The 18,181-nt window shown below is 37.7% G+C and overlaps 1 protein-coding gene across 2 annotated transcripts in view; it reads right to left on the bottom strand.

Annotated features, from left to right (window-relative positions):
• EXOC6B (exocyst complex component 6B) overlaps positions 1-18,181 on the bottom strand; it is a gene marked incomplete at both ends in the record, with an annotated part of 577,226 nt that overhangs the window by 231,269 nt on the left and 327,776 nt on the right. Inside the window, one exon of one of the 2 annotated variants that reach the window (XM_084235083.1) lies at positions 3,246-3,380. The exons of the other annotated variant lie outside the window; for it this stretch is intronic. Within the exon in view, the coding sequence (XP_084091209.1) occupies positions 3,246-3,380 (135 nt within the window). The remainder of the gene's footprint in view (positions 1-3,245; positions 3,381-18,181) is intronic. 2 annotated transcript variants of the gene reach the window in all.

Below are 18,181 nucleotides of genomic sequence, written 5' to 3'. Positions count from 1 at the left end.
TACTAATTTACATTCCTACTAATAGTATTACAGGGTCTGTTTTTTCTCCCAAGTCCTTGACAGCATTTGTGATCTGTTGTCTTTGTGATAATAGACACCCTAACAAATGTGAGGTGCTATCTCATTGTGGTTTTGATTTCCATTTTGTGTGTTGCAGGGCACATATTCATGTACCTGTTGCCACCTGTATATCATCTTTAGAAAAATATCTATGTCCTTTGCCTATTTTTAAATTGGTTTATTTGATTTTTGTATTGTTTTGTGTTTTGCTATTGAGTTGAATGAGTTCCTTGCTTATTTTGGATATTATGCCCCCTATCAGATAGATGATATACAAATATTTCATTGAAAAGTGCCACTGGAATTTTGCAAGGGACTGCATTGAATCTGTGCATAACTTTGGGTGTTATGGACATTTAACAATATTAATTTCTCCAATCCATAAATTCAGACTATTTTTCAATATATCTGTGTCTTCTTCAATTCCTCTTATCTGGGCCTGGCATTTCTTCTTCTGGAGCTGTCCGTGTTGATTTGTAGTGCAATTCTCACACTTTTTCTCTATATGCAATTTCCAGAAGAAAGCATGTCCCACAGCATTAAGTAACATCTTAACATTGATGAATTATAAATTTTTCGCTCGAGCTATGATTTGCCCTGTCAATTTACTATCACTATGCAGATGACTACTAAATAGCTCAGGTTTAATATGTCCAAATCTGTTATTCCTTCACTGATCCTGGTCTCTGTGAATAGCAACATTATTCATCCAACTTGTTTACTTCAAATTATCCTTGACTTTACTATAGCACTTATAACCCTATGCCAGTACAGTAGTAAAATCTACCATCTTTACCATCAAAATTATTTCTTACTCATTCCACCCCTACCATTATAGTCAGAACAACCAGTATTTTTTATACACTATTGCAATAGCCTCCAAATTGGATCCTCTTTTCCACTTTTACTGATCTATAATGTATTTACTTATGACAAGGAACCAGTGTTATCCATTAAAACATAAATCATATCATCACCACTACTCTCAATCTTTTAATGAAATTCACATTTCATTTCAGAATAAAATAAAAGTATTTACTGTTGCTTACAAGGCCAGAAATGATCGAAGTCCTGACTAATCTCACCTTTTACCTGTCCTCCCACCAATGACAGACTGCGCTCCTTGCTATACCTTGAAAATACCAGTGCTTTCTATTGTACTATTCTCTCTGGAATGCTTATCTATCAGGAGTTCAAATGATTCCATTTTGCATTTCATTTTTCTTCCTAGGTTTTTTTGTCTAATAACATCTTTCAACCCTCTAGAATACAAACTCTGTAGTCATAAGAATCACTTATTTTGTTGATATCTACAAGTGGCCTGGTATATGTAAATGCTTTATAAAAACTTACATAATCAATTCAGGGTTGAATATATTTGATGAAGTATTCTGGTACTTTTCATAGTTCTTTATAGAACTTTAAGTCTCTGTCTTCCCTATAGAACATAACTCTAAGTCCAAAAACTAAAAAAATTTTCTCTCTCTTCAAGTCTACCAGATTGTCACCTAGAACACACACAAACTATATTTCCAATGGAGTAAATTAATAAATACCTCATTCTATTCGTAAAAGTGAGGAAATTCTTATGAACAAGGAAACCTAAGAATTCCAGCTTGACTATGTCACATAGAATGGAAACAAGAGGGAATTCTGCCAGAAAATACCTTGAAGACCTTTTGATCCTTTTTGCCCCTTTTCCAACATAAAGGTTTCCATCTGTAAAGGAAAGTTTTCTGGAAACAGTAGCTTAGGAAAATACACAACATGTAGCTGTTATAATTTCCATGTTTATACCAAGTTCTGGGTTAGTTGGTCTGAAACAGTCTTGGTAAAAATAAACTTTCAGTGTGTTTTAAGCAATCAGTGTTTCCAATAAGCACTGTCAACATGACCTTTAGTGGTCTCCAGAATTTCTCTTTTACTAAGTATTTAACTTGCTGTTCAACCCCTATGGCTTCCTGTCTGCCTTTCATTTTCCCTCAGCAATGTTAATGCTGGAGCAACAACAAAATACACAAGCCACCCTTTGGGAGGATTTCTGACCATAATTTTGGAAAGCATAGAAATAAGAAAATTGAACTGGGTGAAGGAAAGAGTAGCATTATGTGCTTCCTATACACTATCTGATAGACAATTATAAATGAACCTTATATTCTAACTTCCTAACTCTTTATCTCTACATTTTCTTTCCTGAAGAATTTTGGCTTCAATAGTAAATCAAATAGAAATGTATTTTGATAAAATCACTACCTATGCCCCACAACAATGCCAAGATTTAAGAGTAATTATAGTTCCTACTGTCATCCTAAAGCTCTTAAAGTTCTTGTCATATTTTCCAAAACTTTGCCAACTGACCATACCTCTGAGGCATACAGCAGGGGAGGAGTTGGTGAGGGTTCTAAACAGGGGAGGGAAGAGCACAAGGGACTATGGTGATGGATCATGGGTGTTACAGTGGTGGGAGGAATGTAGGGACTACACCTGAGGGGAGAAACCAAATACTGTACAAAAATGAACAGTGATGTAAGAAATTTAAAAAAAAATAAAAAAGTTTCTGTCACTTTTTCATAATCAATCTTGGGACCAATTTATTAAATAGCCCCTTTCCTCAATAAAAGAGCATCAATATTAATATAATGAGATATTCTGGAAAAGTTTGAAAGCAATGATACCAACATAATATGAAGTATAATGAATTTCATTTTAAGTAATTTATATGTAATTTGAAACAATCCATAGTAACACCATGAATGTGTAACTCATCTAGCAACTGAACTAATCACATGGGTAAATAATATAGTGATAATTAAAAAATATAATACAAAATATAAAAATAGCAAAAATAATAAAGATTGGGGGTTGGACATTTCACTTTTTCTTTTCAGCTCTATTTAAAATAAAATTATAAAATATTTTAAATGTGCATCATGGTGATCTGATATAAATATATAGCAAGAGGATTGCCAGGACTCCTACCATTTAATTATTTAGTACATTTATTACCTCACATATTTATTTATTTATTTGTTTGTTTGTTTGTTTATTTAGGTGAGGACACTCAAGTTCTATTCTCTTAGCAAGCTTCTCTTATAAATCACACTAATAATGTATTATAGAAGAAATTATCTGTGCTAGAGAGGACACCCAAGAAGCAGTTTTAAAGTACCGTAGGGATGTCTCACCTTAAAAGTTGTAGTGCCATACAGCTTTGTGGTATGGACTGTCTCTGGTAGCACATTTGTGATATTGGTGATGAATTCTTCCAAGTACTTACAGGATTTCTCCAAGTGTGTTGTATTGATAATAATCTGAACAAGCTAGAAAATAAAAGCAAGGGTAAGAGTCATTTGACTATTCACCCCAGAATGAAAGGCCCAATATGAATCTGTTGGTATAAGAAAAACAAAAGGCATAATGGCATAAGTCATCTTTACAGTACAAAACATCTGTTGAATTATCACTTAGGCATTACTTCTGCTTAGTAGCCTTCCCTGATCTCTCAAAACATATTCTATTTCAGGGGCCTCCCTCATGGCACAGTGGGTTGAGCGCAGCCCTCTGAAGATGTCCATAGCCTCTGCAGCGCGGGTTTGTTCCCAGCCGGCCAGGGAGCAACCCACATGGCACAGCAGACCTCTCCTGTCCCACCCGCTACTCCCCTCAGCAGTGTATTTCAATCCTTCTGCCAGTTCTGCTCCCTGCTCTGTCTCTGGTGAATTCTCTCCCCCTCGTTCACCTCTGGCCTGTACCCCAGTGCTTGTATGAATAAATAAATCTTAAAAAAAATTATATTTCCTTCCATTATAGAAGCACTTGTCACTCTACTTTAAATATGTTTTCTGCTGCTTAAAAAGAATAGACTAAGAATAAAACTGCAAGTGTTTAGCATAGTACTGACAATAAATAATTACCAAATGAATTAAATTAATGAATTCACACTGAAAGAATAAGAATAATTGAAATGGCAAGAAGTTTCAAAATTAGGCTTGATGAACAGAGAGACACTGGAATAGACTATAGTATATTGATAAACTGCACTAATTTACAGACGAAAGGATATGATGCTGATGTTAGAGAAACCAGGGGCTAAAATTACAAATTGTTATAATAAAGCCTGTCTCTTCATCTGCAATATGTCAATAAAAATTTCTAACCCACAGTGTTATCGTCAGGATTAAATGTACCTTTATTAATACTATTTCCTTTTCTTACAGAAAAAGATCCTTAAAGACAGTATTGGTAAGATAATAAGTCATTTCTCAATTATTTTGAGAGGAGAAAGAGGAAAAATAACTGCTACTGTTTACATAGGTGGAAATTTTGTAAAGCACTTCACAATTCATTCTCCTAAATGTCTTCCCAGCAATCTGAACAACTAAATTAAATGAGTAAAATTACCACTTCCATTTTACTATAACAGTAACAAAAATAAAATGAGTTTCTCTAGATGCCATAACCTAAATGGAAGTAGGTCTCAAATTCAAGTTATCCACTTCAAATTATGGACTCATCTAAGAGACTTCTGACTGTGTCGTTTTTTTTAAAGATTGATTGATTGATTGATTGATTGATTGATTGATTTATTTATGCAAGAACTGGGGTACAGGCCAGAGGTGCAGGAGGGATTCACCAGAGACAGAGCAGGGAACAGAGCAGGCAGACTGACAAAATATACTGCTGAGGGGAACAGCGGGCTAGACACGAGAGGTCTGCCGCGCCATGTGGGACCCTCGCCTGGCCGGCCGGGATCAAACCAGCGCTGCAGAGGCTGCGGACAGCTTCACAGCATGGTGGTCATCCACCTGTGCCACCAGGGGAGGCCCTGACAGTGTCTTTTAACATAAACATAAGATGGCAGCCCTTGCTTGGAGTAGCTGCTGAAAAATCAGTTTCTCGGTCTGCCATCAGTTAGACCTCTCCATACTTTGACTTTACTGTGTAAACAACAAAAGAAAATGAAAAATTAGTGGTACTTAATTACTTAGTTCAACTCTGAAAACTATTTATAGTCCACATAGTCTAATAAAGGCAAACAGAAAATGTAATGAAACCTTGTTTAGGCCTCTCTGTTCTACATTTTTAACTTTTCATTTTCAATAGACTATGTTGGTTTATGGCAAGGGGGAATTTTTGTGTATAGGCAATGGATGAACTCACATCTTTTAGTCTAACAAGATAGTGAACTGGGAACCAGTGGGTAGATGACACAAAGAGGAAACTGGAACTAAAGATGAAGGTTTTATAATCAAGTGATATTTCAAAACAATGCTAAAACATTAGTATAATACTTGAGTGGGTATCACTGGGACACTATGCCATTCCCTACAACTCAACAGATAAATTCATCTTAACAACAGGCCCTTTCCATCCATTCCACAGTTAAAATTTGGAAAGTGAGTTTTGGACAGTTACTATTCCTTATAACATTATCCAAATGTCATTATAACCTTATAACATTATCCAAATGTCTTTTAATTTTAGAGAGCTCTAGGAGAAAATATCCACGAAAATAAGCAATTCATCACCGTCTTCTTTTCAATGTGTTTCTCCCTTGGAGGAGGACTAACATTGTTATAATAATTTTAATTGTCTAAATTAAATCACTCCTCTTCCTGAGTGGGAAGGTGGCTACTGGCAAGGTTGTCTTGATGTGGAAGACAGAAAAGTAGAAGAGTTAATTTGAAGAACTGAAGAATTTCTATTTTAAAATTAGCATTACCTTCAGAGAACACATTCTATCTATCAAAAGAAATACTAATAATAAGGAGGAATCATGTCATGTTATTGAAATAAAAAACAGTGGCAGTCAAAGAGAAAATTGTCCTGTTTTACAGGATATTGGCAGTTAAAAAAAATAAAAAGAGGCAGCTTAACTGGGTACAGTAGTAATTTCCCATGACTTTTTAAAGATCTGTCAACACAAAAGATCACCATGAATTACATCAATTGGCTGTCAGTCACTTTTGAAATGTTTCATTGCTGAGCATAGAATAGACTATTAAAACACTCTAGGATTACAGTAGATACCATGTCATTTTCAGAGGGAATATTGTCTGTTAATGAGGTCTAAGTGATCTCTACTCTTGAATGACAGCTAACCAAAATCCTTACAAGGGCATTTACAAATGTAAAGCCATATGCTTTGGGGATAATTTTGAACTTAAAGATGAAATAAAGCAATTTCAGATATCAACTTCCATCAGAGTTTGAGCTCCTTTGATATTTTTAACCCCTACTTCCCACTCTCTTACAAAAATATATCACTGCAGCAATCCTAACTGTCCTTAATAATGTTTCAAGGACATGAAACTAACAACAGAGTAGATATTGGTTATCTCTTATATAAAGTTCAATGAAAACTGTCCCCAAAAGAAAGCACTATAAAGTAAACAATACCTCTCACAACTAGCTAACAGAAGTCACTTAGGTAAGAAACTACTAAAAAGCAGAATTTTTTTTTCTCTCTCCTTCCCAGTACCAGAGAAAATCTAATCAGGAAGGCACAGAGTGGAAGTCATTTCTCCAACTCTGCTCTAAACACCCCAAGAGAGCCTGAATCATATAGAGCACATAGATGCTGTATTCTTGACAAACTCCACAAAAGAACACCCCTTCATTTTCTTCAGTAATGCAAAACTAAGGCCTAAACTCCACCTCTGGAGTATATGCATCTACTTATATTATAATTTATTTTTCCCTGTTTGCAAAAGCAGAGAATTTAGTACACTGAAGCTTCAAGAGGACTAATTCAAAGCAAGAAAATAAGAAGTAACACTCCTCTTCATACCATCAATACCTCCCAATTGTTAAATTTTCAAGAATATAAATTACTGAATACCACAAAAGTAGTTCTTATTCACAAAAACAAATTATCCTTAAGAATTAAAGGATTTATCTCATTTCACCCGAGAAAGCGTTCAAAAATCTGGGCCTCCCCTGGTGGTGCAGTGGTTGAGCACTGGGCTGCAAAGCTGCCCGCAGCCTCTGCAGCACCGGTTTGATCCCCGGCCGCCGATGAGGGTCTCACATGGCACATAGACCTCTCCTGCTGCGCCCACTGCTCCCCTCAGCAGTGTATTTCGTCAGTCTGCCTGTTTTGTTCCTCTGGCTCTGGTGAATACTCTCACCCTCCCGCACTTCTGACTGTACCCAGTGCTTGTATAAATAAATAAATAAATCTTAAAAAAAAAATCTTTGTTAACTTCTCATTTCATACCATCACTAGGTAATCATGCAAAATGAATTAATATAGAACTACTTGTTCCAAATTCAAACATCTAGTACAAAATCTGTATTTGACAAGACTTAAGAATAAAGTGTTTTAACCTAATACTAGCAATATCGTTGCTGTTTAAAACAGAGGGTACAGGCAAATGACATGGAGAAGATATATAACACAGGATATAATCATGTAGCCATCAATCTAAATTATACTAAAAACAAAGGGTGAATGCAAAGCATTGATTATTTGGTCAGGTCTCTTGTGTTCCCTTATAATCATAAAAATGTAAATACTCAACATGGTATTATTAGTGAGAAAGATAAATTTCTTTAACTTTTCTCTAAGAACCTACCTATCTCTTTTCTTTCTTTCTTTTCTCTCATCAGTTAAGAACTACTGTATACCTAGGAGTTGGGATACAGTTGTACACAATTATACACGAGACCGACAAAGTCTTGGCTTCATGGACACTATAGTTCACACATATCCATATAAATACACAAATCATGTCAAGTGATAATACAAACTGGGAATAGAAGGGAGGATAATTAGATTTTTTTCTAAAGATTTATTTATTTATGCATACAAGAGCTGGGATGCAGGGCAGAGATGTGGGGGGTGAGAGGATTCACCAGAGACAGAATGGGAAGAGAACAGGCAAACTGACTGAAATACACTGCTGAGGGGAGCAATGGACAAGACAGGAGAGGTCTGCTGTGCCATGTGGGTTGCTCCCTGGCCAGCCGGGGATTGAACTCATGCTGCCAAGGCTGCGGATTGCTTCATGGTGTGGTGCTTTAACCGCCTGCGCCACCAGGAAGGCCCCAAGGAGGATAACTAGTTTGAAGGTGATGGTAGTTCTTGACTATTTTGAGACTGAGCAGTTAAGGAAGGCCTCTTTCAGTAAATGATACTTGAGTAAGAACTTACATAACACAAAGGTATAATACTGCTATCATCTATAATATATATTCTTTTTAATCAATTTTATATCTTAATCCTTTCTATCAATATATTCGTCACAAATAAGAAAAATTTCTTTTCAAACTTAACTAATTCTCTAATATTCTGAGATTAATAAACTGGTAATTTATTTTCTTTCTCTATAGGATATTGATGTTTTCAAATTAGCATACTGAAAGAGCAAAGGTTTAAAACACACCCTTCCCCAACTATCTGAAAGAATAATATTCCTTTTCAGTGTGATTTGGTAGGTTACTTTTTGGGTCTAGTAACACTGAAAATAATTTCCATTTAAATCAACAGTAATAATATTACAGGCCCAGAAAATAACCTATACGAATCATGCCAAAAAAGAACATTCTACTTTTGGTGAAATCTGTAAAAGAAATCTTATATCCATGCTGGAAGATGGTGGACAAACAAGATCCTTAAGTAAACCACTTCCTCAGGAATAGCAAGGATAAGCATCTGGAGGGAGCAGCCACATTTGGAGTAGAGCTAGGGACATGAGGACCAGTGTCTTAGAAAAGAAGTATATAAGGGGGGGGTGCAATTGTATGGGGAATATAACCAAAATGAAAGTGCATACATTGTGCAAACATGAAAAATGATGTAAGAATTTATATAAAATAAAATATTAAAAAAAATTTTTAAAGGATTTACATATGTTTGATACACATAATAAAAAAAAAAAAAAGAAAAGAAAAGAAGGGCGCCAGAAACGATCAGAAAGAGTAGGAAAGACCAAGAAACAGTAAGTCAGGGCCAGAGTCAATTGACTGGTAGAGATACTGGTCCTATCCTCACCAATCCGCAAGTGACCTCCCTCAGCCCTAGACTGGGAAGGCGAATTCATAATTCTCAGTTAAAGAAACTCCTGTTCAACAGTTCAACAAAGAACACCTAGGTGACCAAGGACTGGGCTCAGCAGCGTGGAGAGCCACATGGCCGTCCCTGGAGCAGTGTCTGGGCTCATTCCCATTACTGTTCTACTCTGGTAATCACCTCACTTTCACACAGTATATGAGTTATCCTTGTATTTGTTGAGTTCATTTGTTTTGCTTATTTATATTCCAAATATGAAAGAAACAATCCGGTAATTCTTCACTTTGTGACTTATTTCATTTAACATAATCACCTCAAGTTCCATCCATATTGTTGAAAAAGGCAAGATTTCATCTTTTTTAATAGCAAATTAAATATTCCATTGAGTACATTTACCATAACTTCATTATCAAGTCATCTGTCAATTTAGGTTGTTTCTGGTTATTCTGAATAATGTTTCTATGAATAACGTTTCTTTTTTTAATATTTTATTTATATAATTTTTACATCATTTTTCATTTTTTGCACAATGCATGCATTTTCATTTTGGTTATATTCCCCATACAATTGCACCCCCCCCCCTTATTTTGACCCTAGTCCTTCCTCTCCCCATCCCTCTACTCCCCATAGTGTGTCTCTGGTTTATAGTTGCTTGTTGATTTTGATTTTTACTTTGTATTAATTAGTCTTTACTCAGCAATCAAAAAAGATAAACACATGCAGTTTGCAGCAACATGGATGGAGCTAGAAGGGATCATGCTCAGCAAAATAAGTCAGAAAGAAAAAGAAAAATACCGGATGGTCTCACTCATAGCAGGAATTTAGAAAACCTAAATAAGGGACAAGGAAAAAGACTATGACTAATGTTTCTATGAACACAGTGGTGTTCAAATTAATGTTTTCATAGTCTTCAGATAAATTACTAAGACTGGTATTGGAGGGTCATACAGTATGTCTATTTAATTTTTGAAGGAGCCTCCATGCCATTTTCCGCAGAGGCCAGGTCAGCGTATAAATGTTCCTTTTTCTCTACCCCTCTTCACACCTTTATTAAGACATGTTGTTTTCAGTAAAAACAAAATGCTCTATTTTTAAAAGAAAATGCATTTTAAAATGATCTCAAATCTTATTCCCAAGTTACTTACTGGATCTAAGCAAAGTTATTATCATTCATCATCTTAAATTAGGATAATAACATCAATATGATATAAAAACATAGTTATAAATAATTAAATATAAATACTAATATGACAATAAAGTATTGAATGAACATATACCTAATTTCTAAGAGCTATTATCTATATGGACTTTCTTATATCTCCAGTTAAATATGACTTAAGAAATCATATAACCATGCTGGCTAGGCTCACTTTATTTCCTGTCTATGAGCCAAAGTGGGGAGTTAATACTACCAAATAATCACATTATCTAGCATGAATCAATTCTGTTTTTCAATTGCCCAGAAATACCTTCTCTCTCCTTCAACCCCAATATCTGCTCTCAATCCCCACTTTCAGATGTAAACCTTTCTTTCAATGGGAAAAGTGGGCATTTGGAGCCTGCACCAAAACAGACTCGACCACTGCCATCTGCATCCACATACTCTGATCTTCATCTATTAACAAAAAATGACGTTTACACTAACTGAAATCATTCTTTTTATCTGTGCATTAGGTGCTAAACTCTCCTACTTGAGGACATCCCTCCAGAGATTCCCCCTTTCTCACTATTTGCTTTCCATTGCATCATTCTCATCAGAAATAACATGCTCTTACTTCTCCTATTAAAAACGAATCAAAACAAAACTTTTGCTTAACCCAACTTCCCCTTCCAGGTACCACCTCATTTCCTTGCTTCCCTTAGTAACAAAACTCCATGAAAGAATTGTATACACTTTCTGCCTTCAATTCCTCTCTTTCCATTTTGAAAATATTCTTATTTAAATTAATACTTTTTAGGATAGTTTTACATTAACAAAATAGTTGCAAGAGTTCCAAAGTACTCCTCACTCAGTTTCCCCTATTATTAACCTTTCATATTATTATGGTATATATACTGCAAATAAGGAACCAACATCATCAGTACATTATTATTTTAAATGAATATCACCTATTATTCAGATTTTTCCCTAATATTCTATACTGGTTCCAGGATTCCATTTAGAACATCATATTACATTTAGTTGTCATGTCTCCTGAGCCTCATCTGGTTTTTGATAGTTTCTAAGACTTTGTTTATTATGACTCTGAAAGTTTTGAGGAGTGTTAGAAAGATTCTGTAGAATGCCCATCAACCTGGGTTTGTTTAATGCTTTTCTCATGGTTAGAGTTCAATCATGGGTTTTGTAAGGAAGACTACAGAAAGGAAGTACCTTTGATCAAATCATATCCAAGGTATAGCCATCCTATAGACATGACTACCCAATGATGATGTTAACCTTCACCTCATGAAGACAGTGTTTGCCAGTTTTCTGCACCATAAAGTAACTTTCTCCCTCTCTTTATGCTCTCCATTTAGGAAGTAAGTCAGTAAGCACAGCCTCCATACTAGCTAAGCTCTACCTTCTAGAGAGGTTAGTATCTATGTCAATTATTTGAAATTCTTCTATACAGGATTCATTCTTTTATTTTTTTTTTTCTTTTAAACCTACTCTATCAGGAGGTCCCTACCATCATTCCATTACAAATGCTCTTATCAAGGTCACCATCCTAATCCAAGTTGCTAAGTTCAATTGTGACTCTTAATTTTCCTCTTACCGGACCTATCAATAGCATTTGTCGTAGTTAACCACACCCTTTTCTTTTTTTTTTTTTTTTTTTTTTATAAATTTTATTGTTATATTCCCCATACAATTGCAGCCCCCCATTCTGACCCCAATCCCTCCCCTCCCGCCCCCGCCCCCCTAAAAGTGTTTCTGGTTCATAGTTTTTTGTTGATTTTGATTTTCACTTTTTTATAGTTATTCATTTTCCTGGTCCATTATTTAAGTTTTCTAGATTCCTGCTATGAGTGAGACCATCCGGTATTTTTCTTTTTCTTTTTGGCTTATTTCGCTGAGCATGATCCCTTCCAGCGCCATCCATGTTGCAGCAAATTGCATGTGTTTATCTTTTTTGAATGCTGAGTAATATTCCATGGTATATATGTACCACATCTTCTTGATCCAGTCATCTATTTTTGGGCATTTGGGTTGTTTCCAAAGCTTAGCTATTGTAAACAGTGCTGCTATAAACATAGGGGTGCAGGTGTTCTTTGGAATTGATGTTTCTGTGTCCTTTGGGTAAATACCTAGGAGTGGAATTGCTGGGTCATATGGAAGCTCTATGTTTAGTAGGTCCAGAAATCTCCACACAGCTTTCCACAGTGGTTGGACCAGTTTGCACTCCCACCAACAGTGCAGAAGAGTTCCTTTTTCTCCACACCCTCGCCAACATTTGTTGTTGCTAGTTTTTTTAATATGTGCCATTCTCACTGGTGTAAGATGGAATCTCATGGTAGTTTTGATTTGCATTTCCCTGATGACAAGTGATGTTGAACATTTTTTCATATGCCTGTTGGCCATTTGCATTTCCTCTTCAGAGAAGTTTCTTTTAAGCTCTTCTGCCCATTTTTTGACTGGATTATTTTCTTTGTTGTTGTTGAGTCTCATCAGCTCTTTGCAGATTTTTGTGATCAGTCCTTTATCATTAGTGTTGGGTGCAAAAATGTTCTCCCAGTTGGTGGGGTTTCTCTTTGTTTTTGTTATTGTCTCTTTTGCTGTGCAGAAGCTCTTTAATTTGATATAGTCCCAGCTGTTTATCTTTGCCTTCACTATCACTGCTTTGGGTGATGTGTCTGTAAAGATGTCTTTGATGTGCAAATCACGAAGTGTTTTGCCTATATTTCCTTCTATATATTTTATGGTTTCAGGTCTTATGTCTAGTTCTTTAATCCATTTTGAGTTGATTTTTGTGTATGGTGTGAGGTGGTGGTCAAGCTTCATTCTTTTGCATGTAGCGACCCAGTTTTCCCAGCACCATTTATTGAACAAACTTTCTTTGCTCCAATGCATAGTCTTTGCTCCTTTGTCAAAGATTAGTTGACCATAAATCTGTGGGTTTATTTCTGGATTTTCTATTCGATTCCATTGGTCTGTATGTCTGTTCTTGTTCCAATACCATGCCGTTTTGATGATTATGGCTTTGTAGTAGAGTTTGAAGTCTGGGAGTCTGATGCCTCCATTCCCTTCTTTTTTTTTCAGGAGAGCTTTGGCTATTCGGGGTTTTTTGTGATTCCATATGAATTTCATCAATAATTGTTCTATTTCTTTGAAGAATGACATTGAAATTTTGATTGGAATAGCATTGAATCTGTATATTGCTTTTGGAAGGATGGCCATTTTAATAATGTTTATTCTTCCAATCCATGAGCAGGGGATGTCTCTCCATTTCTTTGTGTCTTCTTCTATTTCTTTTAACAGTGTTTTATAGTTTTCTTTGTATAGGTCCTTTACCTCTTTTGTTAGATTTATTCCCAAATATTTGATTTTTTTTGTTTCAATAACAAAAGGGATGGTCTTTTTGATTTCTTCTTCTTCAGATTTATTGTTTGTGTATAGGAAGGCTACTGACTTTTGCGTGTTGATTTTGTATCCTGCCACTTTACTGAACTGATTGATGAGTTGAATTAGCTTTTCTGTGGAGTTTTTGGGGTTCTCTATGTATAATATCATATCGTCTGCAAATAGTGATAGTTTGACTTCTTCTTTTCCTATTTGGATTCCTTGGATGTCTTTCTCTTGTCTTATTGCCCTGGCTAGGACTTCCAGTATTATATTGAAAAGCAATGGTGAGAGTGGACATCCTTGTCTTGTTCCAGATCTTAATGGAATTGCTTTCAGCTTTTCACCATTGAGAATGATACTGGCTGTTGGCTTGTCATAGATGGCCTTTATGATGTTGAGGTATGTTCCTTGTATCCCAAGAATTTCAAGGGCTTTTATCATGAATGGGTGTTGCACTTTGTCGAAAGCTTTCTCAGCATCTATTGATATTATCATATGGTTTTTATATTTCTTTTTGTTGATGTGTTGGATAACGTTGATTGATTTTCGGATGTTAAACCATCCTTGTGTCCCTGGAATGAATCCTACTTGGTCGTGGTGAATTATCTTATGGATACATTGTTGGATTCTGATAGCTAAAATTTTATTGAGGATTTTTGCATCAGTGTTCATTAGGGAGATTGGCCTGTAGTTTTCCTTTTTTGTGTTGTCCTTATTCGGTTTTGGTGTTAATGTAATGTTGGCTTCATATAACTGTTCATAGTAGTTACTGATTATTCTTTTGATTTCTGCTGTGTCCGTTGTGATTTCTCCTCTTTCATTGATGATCCTGTTTATTTGTGCTTTCTCCCTTTTTTCCTTTGTGAGCCTGGCTAGGGGTTTGTCTATTTTATTGATTTTTTCAAAGAACCAGCTCTTGGTTTCATTGATCTTTTGGATTGTTTTTTTAGTTTCAATTTCATTTATTTCTGCTTTGGTTTTTATTATTTCTTTTCTTCTACTGGTTTTGGGGTTTTCTTGTTGTTCTTTTTCTAGATCTTTGAGCTTCGAGATTAGGTTGTTTCTTTGCGTTCTTTCTTGTTTCTTGATGTGAGCTTCTATTGCTATATATTTTCCTCTTATTACTGCTTTTGCTGCATCCCATACATTTAGGATATTGGTGTCCTCCTTGTCGTTCAATTCAAAAAATTTTTTAATTTCTTCTTTGATCTCCTCATTAGTCCAATGGTCTTCCAGTAGTGTGGTTTTTAATCTCCATGAGGTAGGAAAGTTCCTTGCCTTCTTTTTATGGTTTACTTCTAGTTTGATGCCTTCATGGTCAGAAAAGATGGTTGATATGATTTCAATCTTGGTGTATCTGTTGATGTTTGTCTTGTGCCCCAGTATGTGATCGATCCTGGAGAATGATCCGTGCGCGCTTGAGAAAAATGTGTACTCCGTTTTTTTGGGGTTTAGTGTTCTATAGATGTCTGTTAAGCCCAATTGCTCTAGGTCTTTATTTAGAGCTTTGGTTTCTTTACTTATTTTTTGTCTTGTTGATCTATCCATTGTTGATAGTGGTGTGTTGAAGTCTCCCACTACGTATGTGTTTTCTCTGATGTCTGTTTTCAGAGAGGACAACAGTTGTCTGATATATTTTGGTGCTCCTTCGTTTGGTGAGTATATGTTAATGAGTGTTATTTCTTCTTGAAGTATTGTCCCCTTGATCATAATGTAGTGACCACTGGGGTCTCTTTTTATCTTTTTGAGTTTGAAATCTGTTTTATCTGATATAAGTATAGCTGTTCCTGCTTTCTTTTTTGGCCCATTTGCTTGTAGGATTGTTTTCCATCCTTTGACTTTGAGCCTATTTTTATCTTTTGTAGCTAAATGTGTTTCCTGGAGACAGCAAAAGGTTGGGTTTTGTTTCTTAATCCAGGCTGCAACTCTGTGTCTTTTTATTGAAGAGTTTAGTCCATTTACATTTAGAGTTAATATTGATATGTTAACATCTGTATTTGCCATTGTGTTTGTCTTTCCTTTGATTTTATTTATTTATTCTTTTAATAACTTTTTTTTTTTTTGGCCTTCTTTCATTGTTATTCGTCGCTCTGAGGTTCTGGCTTTAGGACTCCTTGTAGTATTTTTTGGAGTGGGGGTTTAGTTGCAATGAAATTCCGGAGTTTCTGTTTGTCTGGGAAGGTCCATATTCTTTCTTCAAAGAGGAAGGAGAGCTTTGCGGGATAGAGTATTCTTGGTTGGCATCTGTTTTCCTGGAGTCTGTTGACTATGTCCCTCCACTCTCTCCTTGCCCGTAGTGTTTCTTCGGAGAAGTCTGATGTCAGCCTGATTGGTTTTCCTTTGAATGTTATCTGTTTCTTCCCTCTTGCCAGCTTCATTATTTTTTCCTTGTCCTGGATTCTTGGGAGCTTTACTATTATGTGTCTTGCTGTATTTTTCCTTTCGTCGTGGAAGTTTGGTGTTCTTCTTGCTTCTTGTATATCAATTTTCAGCTCCTTCTTCACATTTGGGAAGTTCTCTTCAATTATCTCTTTGAATATTTTCTCTGTTCCTACATCTCTCTCCTCTCCTTCTGGTATTCCTATAACTCTTATATTTCCTTTCCTCATGGAGTCAGATAGTTCCCGAAGTCTTTCTTCGTTCTTTTTCCTTCGTACTTCTCTGTCCTTCTCTGTTTTGGTTCTTTTTATTTCTGTGTCTTCAAGATTACTTATTCGTTCTTCCATTTCATCTATTCTGCTTTCATTGCTTTTCCCAGAATTCTTTAGTTCTTCCATTAATTCTTTGATCTCCTGCATTTCTTTTACTTCCCTCTTTAGGGACTCAATTTCTTTCTTCTGACCATTGTTTTCCCTCTCTAGGGACTCAATTGCATTCTTCTGATCGTTGATTATTTTTCCCTTATCATTGTTTTCCTTTATGACTTCTGTCAGTTTTTTAATCACGGCAATTTTAAATTCTCTTTCTGGAAGGCTCAGAAATTCTTCCAAGTTATTGTCGTTGCAATCTGGGGGCTGGCTTTCTTTTTGTGGTGTGCTTTTTCTCTGGAGAGTTGCTAGGTTGCGTGTGGTTCTTCTCCTCCCTACTGTCTGTTTTCTAATTTGCCGTATGCGTTGGGACACTGTGTTGTTGGGACTTGCCGGCATCTTGGGTGGGCTTCTCTGTTCCCCTCTGGTTCTTCCAGGAGTCATCTGTCAGTTTCAAGCAGCCTTTACTGGAGAAAGGTCCCTGTTCTAAAATGCCGATGTGGGGACACACTCCCCTGTGCGCCTGGTCTGCCCCGGCGGTGGGTTCCTGCTCCCCTCTGGGCTTGGACTGCAGGCCAGAGGGGGTCTGGCGTGGGCGAACTTCCCCCGCTCACCTCTGGCTCCTGGGGAAGCCTTCTGCAGGTAGTCTTTACTGAAGAAATGTCCCTGTTCTAAAATGGTGATGTGGGACACACTCCCTGCGCTTCTGGTCTCAGGCACACTATTCTGCGCGCCTGGTCTGCCCCGGCTGTGGGTGCTCGCTCTCCCTGTGGGCTCAGACTACTTGTTCAGAAGGGGCCCGGTGTGGACTAACTCCCCAGCTGGCCACTAGCTCCTTCAGTAGCCTGTGCTGGGGTCAAGTCGCTAGGTGGCACCAGAGATCTCTCCTAGAGCCCTTGGGGAGCTGATTTTCCACCCCGTGGGACAGGGAGCAGAGCGGGGATGGTAGGGTACACCTCAATGGCTTTGGGGTGCTGTGTCTGCCTTGTGCCCCACCGTCGTGGGGAACCCACGCCCCTAATTTCGTGCCCCGGGTCTCAGTTCCAAAGCCCTCAGTTCCAGGACGCGGGCTGTAGCCCAGATCAGTGGCGCGGGAATGGCGCCTTTTGAATCCCGCTCCCCTGCCTGGGCGCCTTGTTCCTGCTCACTCAGGGAGGGCCTCCGCCCGGGTCTCAGTTCCAAAGCCCTCAGTTCCAGGATGCGGGCTGTAGCCCAGATCAGTGGCACGGGAATGGCGCCTTTTGAATCCCGCTCCCCTGCCTGGGCACCTTGTTCCTGCTCACTCAGGGAGGGCCTCTGCCGTCTCCCCGCAAGCCTAGGTCGCAGGCGCAGGGGCCTGGGCAGCTGCAATCTGAGCGCCGCTTTCGCGCAAGCTTACAGGGCGGCCGGGGCTGTGTGCTGGTGCTGGTCTCCTCCTGGTGGGCGGGGCTCTCTTCAATGGCGCCTGGAGCTCACCTCCGCGGCGGATCCTGCAGGGTTCGCCTCAGCTCCCGTTCACGGGGTGTGGTGGCTGAAATAGTTCCTTTCCACTCACAGTCCCACTTGCTGCGTCCGTTTTTCTTGTTGTGCGTTTTGGTTTGTTGTTTCCCTCGTCTCTGCCGGTCGGAGAGTGCTGCCTCTGTGGGCGGGGGAGGGGAGCAGGGTTCTGCGCTTCCCTCCCTTCTGGTCCTCTTTTATGGCAACTTTCTTCTTCGGGCAGTTTGCTGGAGTCCTCCGTTTATCTTCCGTGACCCAGTTCTCACTGGGACCTGCCGCTTTTCCTCCCTATTAACTTTTTTTAATGGGAGATCTTACTCGCAGCGTCTCCTCGCCGCCATG

This window comes from Talpa europaea (genome assembly GCF_964194135.1).
Source record: "Talpa europaea genome assembly, chromosome: 6".
Lineage (NCBI taxonomy): Eukaryota > Metazoa > Chordata > Mammalia > Eulipotyphla > Talpidae > Talpa > Talpa europaea.
The sequence above is the reverse complement of the archived record's forward strand: the minus strand, read 5'-3'. Positions and strand labels throughout refer to the sequence as shown.